Genomic DNA, 18643 nt, shown 5'->3' with positions numbered 1-18643 from the left:
TCCTCGGTCTCTTATTTTCGACGACGTTAAGCACACATTTCGCAAGACGCAGACGCCCGACGCTGCGTGTGACACTTCCTTTCCGCATCAGGTGCCGCGTTCGGAAAGAAGGTACTACTACAACGTGTCCTGTGCCAGTGGGTGGAGTTTCCGGCGGGTTGTCCCCGGTCGCTGAAATGAGAAAAGCATCTCCATCCCAATCCGGCATACCGGAAGTGGTCCTGGCACGTAAAGCGCGCCGCGTGACGAAGCGGAACATATGTGCAATGGCCTGAATGAGTGTGTCTGTCTGTGTGTGTGTGTGTGTGTGTTATCAGTGACATAACAGGATAATTGCGGAACTTTCCGCTTTTTTCTCGCTCTCTCTCTGTCTGCCTCTCTCTCTCTCCCGTGTTGTGCATCCGGCCAGAACCGGAACGATGCGAAAAGTGGTGCCACCGTGTGCCATGTGCTGCTCGGTTTTTGCTCCTTTTCCCGGAAGCTATTGCCCAAAGCGGTCATTGGTCTGGATTTAGTCTAGCCTGCTCCTGGTTCGTGCCTCTATTCGGTTTCCGGTTTCTCGACCGGGCGCGTGCTTATCGATCCGCAAAAAAGTCCTCCGAGATTGTGACAGGCGGGCGCCGTAGTCCTGAAACGTGTTTCATTCATATTTTCCCAGCGTCCCGGAATGGGAACGGTTCGGTGTGGTGAGACCGCTTCTCACTGTGCGATCCTTTTCTGGGAACGGTGATCTTTTTTTTTTATACGGGTGGACCGCAAAAGCTTCCGGGAAAAGGACTCGTCCGGTGTTCAATGAAACCCTGGTTTTGATGGTCAATAAAATGAATGCCTTCTTCCTTCCTGGTGCCTCTAAACGCAGGGTTTAAAAGTGTCGATTTCCGGTGCACAACCTGTGCGTGTGTGTGTGTGTTTCGGTGTGTTAGCACGTGGTGACCGACGCGACCGTCTCTAGTACTTGGAGTACTTACACACGAAGTACTCGCCGCAGACCACTCAAAACGACGACGACGACGACGGCAAGATGAATGTCGAAATCACGCCCAACTACTCGTACATTTTCGACTTCGAGAATGAGTTCATCCACCAGGACACGCGCGTCTGGATGGTGAAGAACTGGACGTACGTGTTCTATTACTGCGGCATCTACATGGCGGTGATTTTCGGTGGCCAGTACTACATGCAAAACAGACCAAGGTAAGTGGCTCGTCATCGAACGGCTTATCACGAGATCGGAGGGCCGGGGTTAGATCGGACCGGGAACGGGAAACAAGCGGCACCTCGGTTCCGGCTCCGGGTTGCCAATCTGTGTGGTGGTATTTCAATCAACATTCCGACTCACCGTTAGGGCCGGTGTCACTTCTGTCAGATCAGCAGGAAAACCCACCCTCTAAAAGTGGTCACCGATCCGGGTTTTACAGTCCGATCACGCGTGTGCCGTCGAGAAAGAAAGTCCTTGGCGCGCGCTGCACGATGAGAGAGCTCATCCGGGACCTCAGCTGTCTCGCATTGCTCGATCGGGGATTAACCTTTTTTTCATAAATCCTTGCATTCACCGCGCAAGTTACCTTCGCCGGCCGTGCGTGGCGCCAAACAGTACTGACCCGATGTGCGATCGGCTGTTAATTTAATGACTTAATGCACCGCGAACTCGTGCTTCCGCCTTTGTGGCCGCAATGGTGGCTGGTTTATTGCGGTGTTCCGCCGAACGTTTTTGTGGGGATCGCCTCGAAAGAGGCTTTAGGCTTTTTTGTGGCTGCAGAGTTTTCTAAGCCAGCGATTTTTTACTTCATCATCCTACCAAAGGCCTACTCCGCGAAGAGAGGAGCTTCCTCTTGCGAGAGGTGTTAAGATGAACGTTCGTGACCCGAACGCAACCGGCTTGAGAAAAGACTTGAGGCTTGTTTCGTGTGTTGGTCACTGCCGGGCGCGATCCGTGGCCGTTGCCAAATCGATGCGCGGGACACAATCGGCTGACTGCGGCTAAGCAATGCGCTGGGCTCTGTCGAGGTTAAAGCGTAATAATGTGGCGCGTTTGGGCCAAAAAAATCGCCAACTTTGATTGGGGGGTAGTTTGTTTTTTGCAGTGCCACCGAGAGTGAAGGCCAAAAAAACCTGTGGCACTCGCGGGGCACCGCTCAGTGCATGGTGTTCAATCCGATGCCGTTTTTTTGAGACTGAGCCCTCTTTGCCAGCTGGAGATGATCGTTTTGAGCCCAATACTGTTGGCGAGGAAAAAGCTGTTCACTTTTTAGAGCCCAATGTCCCAATGTTTGTTGTTCCAATCGAGTCGGCTCAACCGTGAACTTGCTCGCGCGCGCGATCGTCTCCATCGTTACGTTATGATTTCTGAAGGAGCGGGCGTGGACCTCATTTGGACGGTGTCGGGTTTTTACGGGCCCTGGATTTCGTTCGCTGTTTGCCATCTTCGTGGCTGACTTTTCGCGACCACAAACCCGGACGCCCCGAAGCCGAAATTGACGTCAGTACGTCGTTGTTCCGATGTGAGAGTGCCGGAAGCCTCGGTTTTTTTCTCGTTTCGTTTTGTTTATTTTGTTCGGGGTTCTGTCCGATCTCGAGAGTGTTTTTAACGGCAATTAGGGATTCCGCGATGGGGATCGGTGAACTTCTTACAGGGGAAAGATCGGCGATCGATTTGTGTGATGTGCACGTCTAAATTGAGAAAATGACACACTCAATCAATAGTTGGGCCAACCGTTTACCCAGCTTGCCGGCCGGTCGGGGTATCATCTTGTGTGCCGCTCCTCTCTCTGGTGCCGCCCCTGTGTGTGTTCCCGTATTTTTGCTGGGAAATTTCCCCAGATTCCCGCTTGACGTTTGTTTGATTTTCCACTTCCGGCGAGAAGAAACTTAATCTAAAAGATAAACGACTATTTGGCTCTTGTAGGCAGACATTACTTTTTGGCCATCCTGAAATGGGTCGGGGGGGGCAACCTGTCACAGCGAGTCACACGAGCAAGGGGAAGTCGCTAATCACGAATTATATATGGCGATGGGGCGACCGGTGACAGCAGTTGGTGGTGACCCGGTAACCATTTGTGCAAGAATCGCGCGCCATCGGGGCGATGTGTCACCGCCCGGGTCTCTTCGGTGCTTATCAGTCCGCCTATCATGTCGCGAAAGTGTGTGTGTGAGTGTTTGTTGGTGGACGATTCAATGTCACGAGAATACTGCCGGCCGGTTGTTGAGGCACATGGATGGCACATGCTGCAGCCACTTGAAAGTCACACGCAGACTATTACTTAGTGTGACGGATTTGCACAGGGTCGAGCCAACGAGCCAGCTCTTGTCAGTGTGAAGATAAAAAAAACCCAGGAACACTTGCAGGAATTTATGATGCGTGTTGTCCGTCCATTGATTACTGGTTCCGTGTTCCGTGTGTGTACACCTGTCTTCGTCGAGGCTTTTCCCGGCTCTTCCTGCGACAGGTGCCAGGATTAGGGCACAGCAAGGTTTTCCATTCCGGTTCCGGCTGTAGCCGGGTTGTGTCGTCTGCTATCTGCCACCACACTTTAAAGCCCCATTTACACACTTGGCTGCCACGCCAGGGATGGGATGGCATAATTGAATCATTCCGCCCGGCCACGCTGCCGGGTTAATAAAGCGATCCACTCCACACGGCGCACGGCGACGTGTTGGCGTAGGTTATTTTTTCGCCAATGCTAATAAGGCGGTGGGGTTGGAAATTATGTCGCCGGAGGCCGGTGAGCATACGAAAAAAAAGGGCCGAGATTCGCTCGATGAGATGATTGCGCGCGCCGGGCCTGGAATTCCAACGGCCGTCTGTTTGATGTTGTCGCTATGTTGTCCGCCACCGACGGTGGAAACAAAATGTCCAGTTCGTTATGAGTGTCCAGCTAGCTTCTCCGGCGGACACAAAACGCTGTGTGTGGAGGTGTTCTCTGGCCGTTTTGATGGTAATTCCGTTGGACATGATTTCATTTCATCTAATGGCAAGCGTGAAGTTGGCGTCCGAGCTCGGCACATCATCATCATCATCGTTCGCGGAACTTGATCCGCGGTGACAGATTGCCGGGTTGCGTAACCGCGCGGATTACCGCCGTTTGTTCTTCGGGGATAATTTCCTCAGATACTCCATACTTTCCTGGAATAGAGAACAATATGAATGGACCTATAAATCCCATCAGCCCATTATTCACAGGACATTTAAAGCTAAATATAAGTTCAATGTTTAGATAAGTGGGCAGCGATTGGATAAAGTAGTGGTGGCGTCTCGTGACTGCTCCCCATTACGCCGACCCGTGTGTCGCGTGCATGCTTTCCGTGCGCTACCTCGGATGGGGTTTCGATTACGCGGACCAATCAGCAGACCCTGGGTCGCCTTCGACCACCCCAGATCGATAGCCAGTCGCTTCGTTTGAGCAACAGGGGTCGGCGTCAGTGGTTTTGCCCGATACTCTGGGACGTAGACGTGGAGGTCGACACGATTAGGCGTATCATTAAAAGCGTTTGCGTGCACACGTGCCCACGCACGCCGCGCCCGCGCGATGGTCCTTCCTGGCGAAGGCAAGCCTTGCGAGTAACCCGAGAGTTGTGGTCAGTAAAGCGTGCGTATCCTCCGTGCTAATCTCCGTGCGAAGAACGTCTTGGAAGGCCTCCCGAAATGTTGCCGACCAGGAACTCTCTCACGTGGCCAGCGGAAGCGCACGGGAGGGCCCTAACATGTGTTCAACCGTCGGACGATGCCTTCGGCAACGTGACACCAGCAAATTAGCGGCATGATTGACACGTCACAGGCACACACAGCATCATAGTTTTCGGTGGCAACCGGCAGCTTGGTTGTGCTCAGGTTGTGTTTTGTGGCCAGACCATTTACTGCCCATCCTCCTGCTCGTCCGTTGTGTTGTGGGTTTTTGATTGATTAATTGGACGGCGGCAACCACCAACCAGGGACCCTCTCCGGACTCCGCGCTAGCCGAAGGCAACCCCACTTGAAATACGCGTGTAAATCGGGCTCAGAACGGAGGAGACATACCGTCTATAAACGGTCCAATAAGCTTAGCCGTTTGGTCTGATGGTTCCTTGAAAGGTTTTTTCGATTTTACCGATTTAATTTTAAAAAGGTTTCTAATCGCGGCTTTACATACATCGGCGATCCACCGAATAAGACCCCTATCCTAATCGCAGAGTTCATGTAATGGCGGCGTAAAATAGGGTACTATGGCCAACCCTCTAGTTACGAGCCTCCACCCCGTATTCGGCGGAAGTTCCCTATTTGAGTTCCATAAAAAAAAAACAAATCATTACAACCGTCTGGCGTCGGATTGCCGCCGCTCGGGAAGGGTCGATGCGCGGGAAAGCTGTTGATTTCCACCGTACTCACTCTGACCGAACCGTTCCGCCCCCCGAACCGGTGCCTTTCTAGCGCTGGAAGGTCGCCTATATCATCACCAGCTTTTGGCGTTCCGTCGAAGGGGTCCATCGCGTGACTCGTGGCCATTTTTTCCACCGCCACCGCCTACCGAAGCTCGCCAATTTCCATGATTCATCGATTGCGTTGTGGTGTGGTGTGCGGTGGAGGCAATTCGGGGGGTCGCACGGGGTCGCACAGGTCAGACGATCGGCGGGGTCTCCCGAAGGAAGTGGGTTAATGTTTCCTGCGAAGTCCATACATTACACACTTTGCATACAACACCTAGTTCACCACGAACGGATCGCGCAGGGTTTGTTACAGATATGTCAAACACTTCGGGGTGAGCTGAAATCGATGACAGATATTGGCATAATATTCCGGCCCAGGGCGCCTCCGGCGATCGCGGTCTTCTTCGGCGGGCCCTCCCAAGTTCTCGCGTGCGGTGTGTCGCTATTGTTTCGTCAAGCATGTTGAGTGCTTTCGGCGGGGCACACGGTAGACGATCACGCGAATCAAAGCCTCACCGCGTGTCACGTGTTTTGTCCATTTTTATGTCACTGCGACGAGTCGCTGGGTCGGCGAGCGAATTATGACGTACGCCGGTCGGATGTGGAACTGAATGGCGTGCTCTCTGGGCACCAGGCGGTGAAGGTCTCGCCGATGGAGTACGTTTTTCCGATGATGAATGTTTACGATACGTTAGCACAAACAGAGGCATCTCGGCGCGGCACGGTGTAAAAGGCGTTGATAAATATTGACAAGCAGAGTGTCGTCCAGTGACAAAGGGCAGCATCATTGAGCCGAACGCGTAACCTTATCGCGGGGTGTGGCCGGGCATACGAATGGGAGGAAATCAGTTAACGCCGGCTAACTTCCGCTGGCCGCGCCAAGTGTGAGCATTGTTTCAATGTAAAGCAAACCGTCCAAAACGGGACGGGTCGCCCGTGAGATTGATTTTTGATGTGGGTTTAGAGTTTGATGTAGGGTGTGTAGGGTCGCTCGGAACGTGTCCTATCGTTGCACGGAATCGAATCGGATCCCCGCGGGGGGCAAACATGTCCTCACATTCTTTGTTTATAATAATAACGGCATTTAATGAGTCGAAAATTTTAAACTTTGCTTCCTTTAGGCACCGTTTTAATGGATAACCCTCGTCAGCAGGAGGTCCTGTGCGTCAAACGTTCCGAGTCGGGTGGCACGTGGTACGAAACGACCCCGGAGCACGCGCTACTTTGTGGGCTTATTAATTTCTCTGATTTGAATTCTGTGCGATTTCCATCAGATCGATGCGTGCCGGGCGGTGTCGATTGCGGCGTACCCTGCCGGGTTCCGGGTATCGGCACCGGATGGTTCTTTGCGTGTAAGACGCACCCATCCATCCAACACTCATTAGAAATGCAAACGTGCGAGAAACTTCGAGGTTGTTTCAGTGGGACCGTAGCCAGGAGGAGGTTCTCTCCCGTTCTCGGAACCGGAGCTCCTCATTCACGAACACCTCGATTCGAATCTAATTTGCCATCCCCGATAGTGGCCAATAAAATAGGAGGAAAACAGGTTCTTTTCCTTCGTTTCAACCAACCTTCAACCAACTGATGGATTGTGAATCGCGAACATGGGGACTGCCCCACGGGGACGATTGGCCGAATATTGTGGAACACCAATTCAGTCCAGTTTCTGTATTTGCGCAACAACGATGGCCAAACATGCTGCCGGCCAAAAGTATACAGATTAATGAATTACACCCCGAAACGAAAGCCACCCCGCGTTCGTCCGTCCGTTCGCTGTGAAATCCGACCGATGGTCTGGCCTACACTGGCCTGACCGATGGTGGCCGAGTTTGAGTTCTCGAGGATGGGGCTCGAGTTGAATGAATTTTTTGAACCCCGATGGCCTAACGAAAAAAAGAGAAATAAAATCCTCAACAGCATAGCGGGAGCTAGGCGCTCCAAAAATACCCCACCATCAGAGCCCGGGGCCTGTTTTAGTGTTTTCATTGGCATTGGCCCACCATCGCCGCCAGCGGGGACGACGGTTTTATTCGCTATGCTGCCTGCGCGCCGCCCCGTGTTGTTCGCGCTGTGTCGTAATCGGATTCGTCGTCGTGGTCGTAAAACCAGTTAATTATTACACCAAGCTTTGGATTATGAGTAAAAGCGTGTTGGGCTGGCCTGGCCCCACACACAACAGCGATGGGAACAGAAGACTTTTGGAACAATAGTGACAAATAACTGCCCAACGATGAAAAAGGATGTTCGAAGGTTCCATGCCCTTCTGTCGTTTTAACGCGACCCGTTCAACAATGTTGGCCCGAGCTCAGGCTTGATTGATCAATTGTCTGTTGGTGACACAAGGCGTGCAAAAACAAGAAGATGTGTTCTTGGCCGAGGTTTATGTTGACCGCCGCACCCGCCGGGGAGCAATCGATATTCCGAATGAGGCGCAAGCTTTGCCTCGTTTGTTTACCCAACAGCAGCAGCAACAACAAACGCCACCATTGCCAATATCACATCCCCCCAAGTCCGGACGCCGCAGGAAAGGCTTCATTGTTTAGTCTCGGTTGGCAGGCGGCGGTGGCGCTGGGCTGACGATGATGTGGCCGGTTTCGCGTAACGCATTGTTTACCTTTCCGCAAACAAGAGTCCGAGTATCGAGTCCTTGGCCATCTCTCCAGTAGTGGTCAATCCATCATCCTTTCGGGTGCTCGTTCGGCCGTTCGGTTTGTGTTTCCTTTTAATGACCACACAGTTCTAATTTCGTCTTACGCTCGCCGGCACCGGAACGCTTCGGATGTCGATCGATGGCCATTATAGGTGGCAACGACTGTTAACGATAATTACGTTGTCGCCAATTTGATGCAAGCTTTGTTGTTCCATTTTCCTGCAACAACCAACACGAAGGATTACAAGAGTGGCACGTTTTGCCCAATCTCTGAACCGCGATCCATCGAAACGTGGGTCGGGGAGGACCGATTGCCCAAAGGAATTCGCCACATTTCGGCAACAAAATGGCAACAATGGCGTGCTGTGTGTGTGGGTGAAGGTAATGTTTACGTTTTGCGCGCCACCAATTGCGCTCGCGGCATGATTTGCGTTCGCCCACGGAATTGGCCCCCCAACACACCGCCCCCCCCCACCCCCCGAGGTGGGGAGGCCCCTCGAAGTCAAGGACGGCCGACACTTGGGGCCGAAAACAGAAACAGAAAGAAACCCCCGCGCACCCGCTGCATAAATGGCCGCACGGTTTTGACACAGTTACGCCGGTTGGTTTATCAAACAGAAAGCCATTTCCATTTCACTACCGTGTGTTGGGCCACCGTCCGAGGGGGGAAGTTTGTCTTGTCCGTCGCCGCCGCCATTCCATCCAGCGAACGCGTGAGGTAACGCGCCCGCGTAACGCACGTAACGGACCACGCCGTGTGGCGGAGTGCATTCAACATTTTGGGGGGGGTCCGAAATTAAAGATCAAAAACGAAAAGGGAGAAGGCAAACCTCTCGAAAGTAGCAAGCAGCAGCAAGAGCAGAAAAACGTTGCAAAATGAAGAATTAATCAAAACAAAAACGATCATCTGTGGTGCTGGTGCGTGTGTTTGAGTACCACCTCTGATTGCTGTGCCCCTTTGCAGAGACAGCCGGTGGGCCCAATCTTGCGAGATGATAGGTTTTTACCGCTTCTTAAAAGACAACTTTCACTTCGGCGTGTGCTCCGGGCTCCGGGCTTCTCCGGGCCAATCGCCAAAATGTAGATCAACTCGAACTCTCACCATCACCATCGTGACCATCGGGCGGGGGGGCGGCCGTTAGGTAACCGAAGTTTCGACCACCGACATCGATCCAATCCATTCTCCTGCGGCTCATGTTGGCTACTGTGCCAAACAGTGCCTTCCAAAATGGTCGATGTAAACTAGCTGAAGCGTCCAAGAAAGATTACTCTCTCTGTTATGGAGGCGATATCGGCGCATTACCTAACCTGGGTCTATAAACCGCGAGCTTCGCTAAATTTACCAAACAATTCCCTTCATAACTGGTACCCGAATTTTAAACAGTTCAAACCGATGCCACACGTGCTGGTTGCCTTGTTGATGGGCCGATGGTTACTTGATCGGAGAAATGGTGCTTCAATGTCGACACAAAGCCTGGCCGGGAAGAGCGTACGAGACGCACACGAGACGAGAAAAATGTCGAGCTAAATATGTAACCACGACACGCCGCAGGTGACATAACCTGCAAATGTCACTCGCTGCTAGCGTTCCATGTTGCGTCGTCGCCCCAGCAGGGCAGGGATGAGCTGCCGGGGGATATTGTTTGGTTTGTTTTTCCTTCTCTCTGTGGCGCTGAAATCATTTGTTTATGAACTTTCTTCGGGCCCGATTCGTCTCCGTCCACGATGTCCAATGTAGGACACCGTATCCGTTTTTGTTTCCACTACCCCCGAGGTGCAGCCTCCTCTCGGGTGGGGAACGCGCTGGACTCACCACAAATAAATATCAGGCTGCTGGCCACAATTTTCTTCTCGCCGTCTCAAGGTAGCGGCCACCGCGCGCGCACGTCGTCTGGTCGGTCGGGCCGCGTCTGGTGGACACCAAACAACTGACGCAATCAATAGCATACCACACAAGCAAGCATATAAGAGAGGTGCAGCAGCAATCGTAACGATCGGTGTCAAACATTTCGTAAGACGGAGCGCGTCGCACCGCGCCAGCCGCCCGCCTAGCCCGCCCGGTGGCCATGGGAGCAATCGAAAAATTGTTGCAAATTTGCCCACTACCACCAGCCGAAGCGAGCCGGGAGTAGCGTTACGCGCGCCACACAACGTGAATGCTAACAGCAAAGCTCCCTTTCGGTACTCACTTTGGTGCCAAAAGCTTCACCCTCACCCGTGAGGGACACACACGACGAGGGAGATACACAGTTTGGGGGATGGCGTAAGACTTTTCCTAGAGACCGAGACCACCGAGAGCATGCAGACGGCGGCAATTAGACACACGCGTCTAACAATTATTCTGACGGCGCATGGGCTTTCAAAATGGCCGCCACTCTAATGCTCGCTTCGATGCTCTACGATCAATAACTATCCCCAACCAGACCAGCGAGCAGCCGACCATAGTAGGCCGCGAAGGGTGCACTTTTACTCTCAAACCTCCTGCGGATGGAAGTTTTCGTTGAGAGATGATAATCGCTGCTTCGCGTGTGACGTTGGGAACCTGCACGAAACTAGGACGCGTTTAGGGCCGAACCTGGCGCAGGTTGCAATCCACGTTGCCTATTGATGGGTGTCTGTTTCAGAGGTTCAAAATGGAGCTGCCTAGGTTATGGTTCCCAAGACCACTAAGATCGGAATTTTTCGACCGCACTGTCCGTCAGCCAACCAACGAGCATGACGGACGGACGGACTGTTGCTTATTTGTGACGTTTCCAGCGATTTGTTGAAATCCCTCCGCGCTCACTAATGATGTTATGCTTCATCGTGTTTCGATCGGCGATTTCCTCACAGAGCATCGTTTGCTGCGATTAGATTACTAATCACACCTAGTCACCGCACAATAAAGTTGTTCAGGCGATGATGGTGTAAAATCGAAACCACAACCTCACCACCTGCTTACGGGGTCGAATCGAAGGCGTTGGCCCCATCCGCCCAACGCCACGGATGCAAATGTTTTGTTTTCTCCAATTAAGTCACCCGCGATAGGGTCGCGAAACGATCGCCTAATTAATCATCCTTGCGAGTGGGGTGTCCATCCGGCCACCGCTTAAATTTGTAATCATTAGCTTGGTTTTTTTGATGAACCATCCCCCACGATGGGCTACCCCACGGGTGAACTTTATTTTCCGTATTTTTTTTTCTCTCGGGGCATGCAGAATGTTAATTTGAACGGTTAACGCGCTACTCCCGGTGAGGATGACAACGAAACGACCGTGAATTGGGTCACATTTAGCCGACTCATTGGTGATTTGTCAAACCCCCGGACCACTCTTGGAGGCAGCCATAGTTAACGCGCAGAACGCGGAGAACATTCAAATGATGGCGGCAATCGGTCAACCAAGTGGCCACCGACCGAACCAGACCCGGAAAGGATGTGCTACCGTGTTGAAGGTTGATGACCGATGGAAAGTGTAGCCCCCGCGAGGTATAATTGGATTCTAGACTGGACGCCGGGAAAACAAGCGAAAGCGTATCGGGCATTCGGGTTTCAAACGAAGCAGTTCATTTACTTTTGCTCCTGAAAATGAGTGTTTATCGGCGTTCTATAATGTTTGATAGTTATTGCAAAAAGTTACACAAATTGATTAGTTACGAACTTTCGCCAACTACAAAAGAAGCGTAACATGTTGCGGAATCCTGCCTGGTCGTCGTCGTGAAATCTTCGTGGCGGTTGTGCAACTTACGAAAAATTAATTAAAACAAGTCACGCCACGCGTAACCGACTGTGGGTTATGCAATGCGCAACATTAGATTTTGAAATTATTCTGTCAGTACTTGGTCCTATTAATTCCTTAAATTCCTGACCCCGACGCAGAAGAGGAAACCACGTGGAGCAAATGTTCCAAGTGTCATCCCCACGGCACACCATCGGCATGCGGCGAACCTTTTTGGCCTACGCAAGACCGGCTATCGACATTCTCGCCCGGAAGCGGAACAGATCGAAAGCTGTCTGGCAAGTAGAATGCCGCCTTCCAACGGTGGCGACCGTCCGGCATCGAGAGTCACGTTGTCGCGAGGAAACTTTTGGCACTTTTGGCGTCGCCGCTCATCATCACCCGTTTGCCGCCGCCCGTCAGGAGAATGCCGGGTTGCGCGCGCATTTTTCCCCGCGCTCTATCGATTCACCAACCGGGCCAACGATTTTCCCCACGGCACGGCACGTTAAGTCCCGCTTCCGTCTGGCGGGCGACTCTCACACGCACACGTGGGCCAACTGACTCACACAGCCACACACAACCGCGACCGGCCACCTTTTATTCCCCAAAGGGTGCTTTTTTGGCGGTTTGAGTTTGTAATGTCCCGTGGAACAACACACACACACGTGTCCAGGTGGCACCCACGTGTGTGTGTGTGTGTCGGGACGGCGTGGGCAGATTTGATAACCTGTGACACTATGCCACTTCTCGGGCCGGCGAACGACTTTGATCCGAACCGATGGCCGATATCCGGTTTTTTTCGGCTGGAATGTCGTTTTTACATAACGACGGTGGCGTGTCTTCCACGAACCGGGGTTTTTGGGAAGGCTCCGGTGTCCCGCTTTCGGCCACGGACACTCTCTTTCACACTCGTCAGCCAACCGACGAAGCAAAAGATGTTTCGAAGGCGGAGAAGGCTGCATCGATGGCTGCTGTTGCCAGGTTGAAGGGCTTTTTGGTGATTTTTCGGTTGAAACACGGTTGTTACAATTCTTTTGATTTTGTTTTGTCTGGTTTTTGTGGTACGTCGAGCCCTACTTTGGCCAGTCACCTGAAAAGCAACCGTTGCTAGATTAGATGTTTGTGACCTACTCCAAAATCCTTGCCTTGGAGGTGTTTTTCCTTAGCAAGTCAGGCCTTTCAGTAGCTTTCAGTGCCAATCAAAGTAACCTTTGCCTTGCAAACATACTGTACAGGGTGGTATGGTGTACATAACAAATCAACGTGCACTTTTTGATTTGGTTATTAAAAAAACTGGTTGAATATTTTTCGATGCTTGAACTTTTATTTGAAATGTCCAACGCCAGCGTCAGCGGCAGTTCTTAAATTAAAAAGTCTGGTCCAATGTTTTAACCTAATCCCTCCGGAATCTCCATAAACAATCAACGTGTGTCGGCACATGCCACCGTCAGGTTTTTATCGGATCTTTACCGGTACACGCAAAGTTTTCCCATGCCTTTTTATGGCTGTTTTCAGAGCTGAACAATGCGTGTGTGTGTGTGCCGCGCAGGATCGGCAGCCACACTTTGAAGGGTAGCAGCCACGGCAAGACCTCAAGCTAAGATGAAATTACAGGTGTGATTAAACTTTTATGACCCCAGCCCCGCACGCGTAGTGACCAGGGCCAAGCAGCGCCGGAGCTACATACCAGCACATATCCGGGCCCGGGCCAGCGGAAGGGCACCTTGAGGTGCCCGCGAGCATAGAACGGCGGACGGACGAAGAAAAGAAAGTCTATTCAAAGGCGTGCCGCGAACGCCGTGGAGCTCAAGGTCGGATGGCTTTCTTTCGTGTTCTCTCGGCCCCAGCCGCATAAACGTCGAAGTAGCCCGTGCCCGGCTACATTGCGGCCTGTGTCTGGAGAGGTTGTTGCTGAGTGCGGGCTGTGGTAGTCCTGAAGTGTCCTCTAGCGCGCGGGCCACTTCTTTATTGCAGCGTTAAGGATACATCGCCCACACTCGGGTCTATGTAGCTTTATGAATGGAGTACGCGCGGCGGCACCACTTGTAGTCACAGTTGCCGGTTCCCGGAACGCGTGACTTCCCGGGTTTGGTGGGCGTCGCGGCACCGAGATGCGGCCGGTCTGATATGATGAATGAATCGCTCCCTCCGGACCCGGGAAATGGGATCGCGTGGCGTGCGCTAGTTAACGGTCGTGTTGCGCGAGGCACACACACACGTGTGAGGGACTGAATTCCGTTGACCTTGGTGAATAACGTCGTCTAGGACCGGTCGCCACCCCTTTTCGGGTGTCGGCCGCGCTGCCAGATAGTGTCTGGCAGATAGGTGATTGGGCGAACGGCGGTGAATCACGCGCCCTAGCATTGGGCTTCCGCTATCGATTGATTGGCCCCTAATTTCTTTCTCTTTCTCCACTTTTATTTTCTCCGAAACCTGCAACTAAGCAACAACCGCAAAAATCCGCCACCGGAACCGGTTCCCGTAAGGTTGCGCCAAACGAGCGTATGATTTGCAGGAGCCTCGCCAGATAGAGCAGCGATGGGTTTCTGCAACTGTTCTGTAATTTTCAGGCCTTATCTGGCACCTGCCGCGCTACCGACCTAACCGAGCTAGGTTATCTCCGGTTCTCGTTCACCAGACCCTCGGTCTTAGGTCAATTTCCGATAACGTCACCACCTGTTTCCCCTATCAATCTCTATTTGGCAAGGTCCCGCGGGCAGAGCATGCATCTCAAGCGGACGATCACGTGGCCGGTCGGCCGCTCGGTCGTGTGTTATCTCGAACTCGGACAACGTCGGCCGCCGGAATCTTCCTCGTATACCCTCCTTTTAATCCGCCAAATTTATTTTCACCACTTTCCTTTCCCACAGATACGAACTGCGAGGACTGCTAGCGATATGGAACACACTGCTGGCGATGTTCAGCATAATGGGTGCCTGCCGGACGGCGCCCGAGTTGGTTCACGTTCTGCGCCACTACGGTCTCTTCCACTCCGTTTGCGTTCCAAGGTAAGTGTGCGGTTGGCGAAAAGAAAGCGACACAAACGACAAATAAAAAGGACACGACACATCGGTCGGTGGTTCCGGCAACATCAGCAGCAGTCGTTCGCCGCCGTCTGTCATGACCTTGGCGGGCATTATCTGAGGGTGACCCAATGCGCTGGAAACGCCGATGTTGGCCACAGACACGCTGATCGGAGGTTGATAACAGAGTTTGGGAGGTGAAAGCAAATGGCCTTGTTGTTGTGAGAAGGTTCCTGATAAGCGAAAGACGCGCCCCCCTCGGGTTCTGCTGTTGGGAGCCTGGACCTGGAGCTGTTGGGGAATGAGGAATCTTCCCCAGACCGGATTTTGTCGGCTCGGCCCCCGTATCAGTTCTCGGAGATTGTTGGGTGGTCCGATCAGGATTTTTTTCGCTTTTTGAAGATTTGGAGGAAACAATTAAGCTGAGGTCGGCGTGTGTCGAGGTCAAATATTGATCCTTCGTAGTCAAAACATAAACACACGGAATCGGGAATGGTCATGCGACCACTTTAAAACGGCCCTCCTTGGAAGGCCTTACTGACGTTGGATTTAGTGCCAGCTAACGATAAATAATGCATCACCGGAGTGACGCACATGAACCTCTCAACGTTGGCGAGATGCACGCAACATTGGCCCATCACGGACTAGAAAATTTAAAATCATTACAACGACAAAAGCGCTGAAGCTGCGTCGCGTGTGTGTGGTTGCATAAAGTAGTTAAGTAATTGACCCCGAATCGCGGTCACTATCGACTGCACTTTCCTTGGCGGACGCTTTTTCGCTTCATAAAATATTTTTTAAACCTTTCTTAACTCCTCTCCGCTGCGTTACGTCTTAGCTTATCCAACCCTTTATGGGGGCACAGTTTATAAACTTTTGTTTCTATACCAAAACCCACCCAAGTGTGTTCGACTCGGACCCACTCGGAATGCAGTTTTCCAAATGGTGTCCCCCGAGCGTATCCGTAGACCTAGAGTGGACCAAAACGGGGCCAGATCAGACCGGTCAGCGTGTCGCGTCGTAAGTTACCGAACTTCGCAGCGAATCATCACATCATATAGGGGACCAGCAATCCATCAAGCGGCGCGGATTTCGGAGCCAGTAAGTGAATCTCCGCCGGATTGTGGTCTTGTATTTGCTTGCATGACATCATCATCCACCAGCCGAAGCCTATTATGTCATCTGGGCCACCACCCGGGGTGGGGGGGGCACCGAAAACCGGAGCACGCGCGAGGGCAGGGTTCCGGACCGCGCAGGAACCGGTCCCCAGCCCAAGCCGGCCGGGAGCATCCCTGTCACTACTGGTCGCCGTCGCTTGTTGATATTGGCAAAGGCAACATTCGGATTGACGGAGCTGTTATTAACCCCTCGGGAGGATTCGGCTGCTACGCAATGACCTCAAAACCCCTCAGGAAGACCTGTCTCTCGCCGCGTTTCGTTTGCTGGAATTTCCACCACCGCACACCGCACATAACCTGTTTTGGAGATGGCCGGCCGATTGGGAACGGCCGAAAGCGAAAGTGCTTGAACTTGAACGAAATCCCGGACACACCCTGCGCCCCCTGCTTTCTGTTTTGTGGCGTGCACTTGTCCACGTCCAGTGCGGTCCCGCAAAGGGAATAGGGACCAAGCTGACAGGCTTTGATTATTTAGCAAATAGCGTTCGATCGATCGGCGGCTCGGCATCGGCGGCAAGTAAACTCTCCGTTCCGTCGCCAGTTATTTCGTCGGCAAAATTATTATTTTCTCAACTCACAACTCGCTCACTCGCGGCTTCGTGTTGTGATATGATCGCGAGGAGATCGTAAGCGGCTGGCGGTTGCATCATATTTCGCATTTTCAGCCGCTCGCCGTCCGTTCGCTTTTCGCGACACTCGGCGGGACCGATCCGTGAAAGTATGTTTATTTTAACTGCGGTATCGTTTTTGCGTCGCTTTTCGCCCTGCGATGATGCTGAGACGATCGCTTGACACATAATTTAATCGATTTCGTTGGAAACTGTGTCAATGTTTATCTCAATTGCGTTCCGCTGATCGAGTCGAAGCTGAAAGTTCCAGATCTGTTGGCACACCATTAGCACACCTCATCCAGCGGTCAATGCACCTCGGGCACGGACTGCCGGGTCCGGTTACTGTGGGCCGAGCTATTTCCTACATCCTAGCTTATCTGCTCGCCTTGACTGACCGTTCACGGTGAACGGCGAAGGTCCTTCTACTGCCTTATCGGGCTCGGCTCGACGTTCCAGGTGTGTGTTCCGCTTTGGATTTGTTTTCCGTTACTCGCGAGGTCTCTAGCTTTGCTTACTCGAATTTAATTCGCACAAGGAACTAATGAAACTTGGCACCACTAATTGTGGCCCAACTTTGAATAACGAACCCACTCTGCCGTCACGCTCATGTGGCCACTCGGTTCGTGTTCTCAGCCGCTCAAGTCTCCCGCGCATATTATTGGCACGATTTAGGAGAGACGATCGTGTCTCAGTGCCGTGTGTCGGCAAGTAACCACCCCAACCGGCGCCACCGATTTATGCATTAATCATGATGTGGAATCACGGCACAATGACGATTGCAATCTACAGTCGTTACTCACACACACACACATCCACATGTGGCCCGGCTGCTCGAGATTTCAACCTCTAGATCCACTCCAGATGCGCGAAGGTGAAGGTTGGAGGAACGGAATCATTAATGCAGCCAGACACCTGAGGCTGAGCGAAGGAGAATGGAAACTTTTTGCGAATCTTCCAGAAGCTCTCGAGAACGGCGTGCGTAAATTTAGTTCGTAGCGCGTGAAAGTGATTAATCAGACGCCTTACAAACGGTCCACTCAGGAGCGCTCTCTCTCTCTCTCGATCTTTCGAAGTGATCGAGCTTTGATCGCCGTGATTGCGCGGTGCGCACCAGGCGATCGGTAATTAAATCGAACGGCAGTGCAACCGGTGCACCGGTTGCACCACATGCACTGAGACACTGTGGCATAATTTAGCCGGCTCGGCGCAATCGATGGCCACTAGCCAGTGCGCCAAAGCGGCCGGCCAGCTCAAGAAGGAAGTGGCATGTTGCAAAACGAGATGCTGGAAGCCGGTTCTGGGTCACCCATCTTACCGTTTGCGCGGCCCAGGCCCAGGCGATGTGAAAGGCTCGCCCCCGGGGGCGGGGGTCGAAGTTCTGTCCGTTTCCCAACCTTTGCCGCAAACGCAAGAGATCAGCTGATCTGAGTCAGAGAGGTCGATCACTCGGTCGCCCCTGCTCGACGAGCCTCCCGGGGGCACCCGTCCGCCGTCGTGAATTGTCGTGCTCGGAGGAAATGGTGGCGCCATTCGCTAGGTCTTCGTCCTTGTCAAGGTCTTTCGCGGAACTGCCCCACGGAAGGGATAATGCTCTGGCTTGATGTGAACTAACTTTAAAGCGGCGGCCCAAGTGTTGGGGCAACTCTTCATTGCGAAATGCCTTTTGGCGCACGAGGAGAACAATCTTCTCGCACCGTGTTGTTGGCGAAGCGTGAGTGTTTTTTTTTGGGGGCTGAAGCAAGAAGTTTTTTCCGCAAAAAAGGTACCGGTACGAAGGTGAAGTATTTTTGGCCCGCAAACATTCATTATTGGCCACACTTCACTTAGCCCGCGGAGGGTGCTTTTAAAATTTCATTCTATTGATTTTTTGCTCCGCTCTTTCGGTGGCCAACCAAAAAACCAGCCAGCGACCGTTCTTGCTGTCGCAAGTCGAAGGGTTTTTTTTCATTATTCATTATTTACTGTTTGTTGGGAAATCTCGCGAAAAGGAAAGGCAATATCATCGCGCGCTACGTAATGCGCGCAGTTCGTTACGTCAACGGGTGGCGCAAAATTCAATGCGGCCAGCGAATCATTTTGCAGT

At 52.5% G+C, this 18643-nt stretch overlaps 1 protein-coding gene across 1 annotated transcript in view; it reads left to right on the top strand.

Moving 5' to 3' along the window:
• Positions 1 to 1005: 1005 nt before the first annotated feature.
• The window catches only part of LOC128277315 (elongation of very long chain fatty acids protein 6), a 19595-nt gene continuing 1957 nt past the window's right edge, over positions 1006 to 18643 (top strand). The window contains exons 1-2 of the mRNA XM_053015760.1: positions 1006 to 1194; positions 14619 to 14756. Of these exons, the coding sequence (XP_052871720.1) occupies positions 1022 to 1194; positions 14619 to 14756 (311 nt within the window). The 5' untranslated portion in view covers positions 1006 to 1021. The remainder of the gene's footprint in view (positions 1195 to 14618; positions 14757 to 18643) is intronic.

Source organism: Anopheles cruzii, chromosome 2, assembly GCF_943734635.1.
Source record: "Anopheles cruzii chromosome 2, idAnoCruzAS_RS32_06, whole genome shotgun sequence".
NCBI classification, from domain to species: Eukaryota; Metazoa; Arthropoda; class Insecta; order Diptera; family Culicidae; genus Anopheles; species Anopheles cruzii.
Note: the sequence above shows the minus strand (reverse complement) of the source record. Positions and strands in the feature narration are given on the sequence as shown.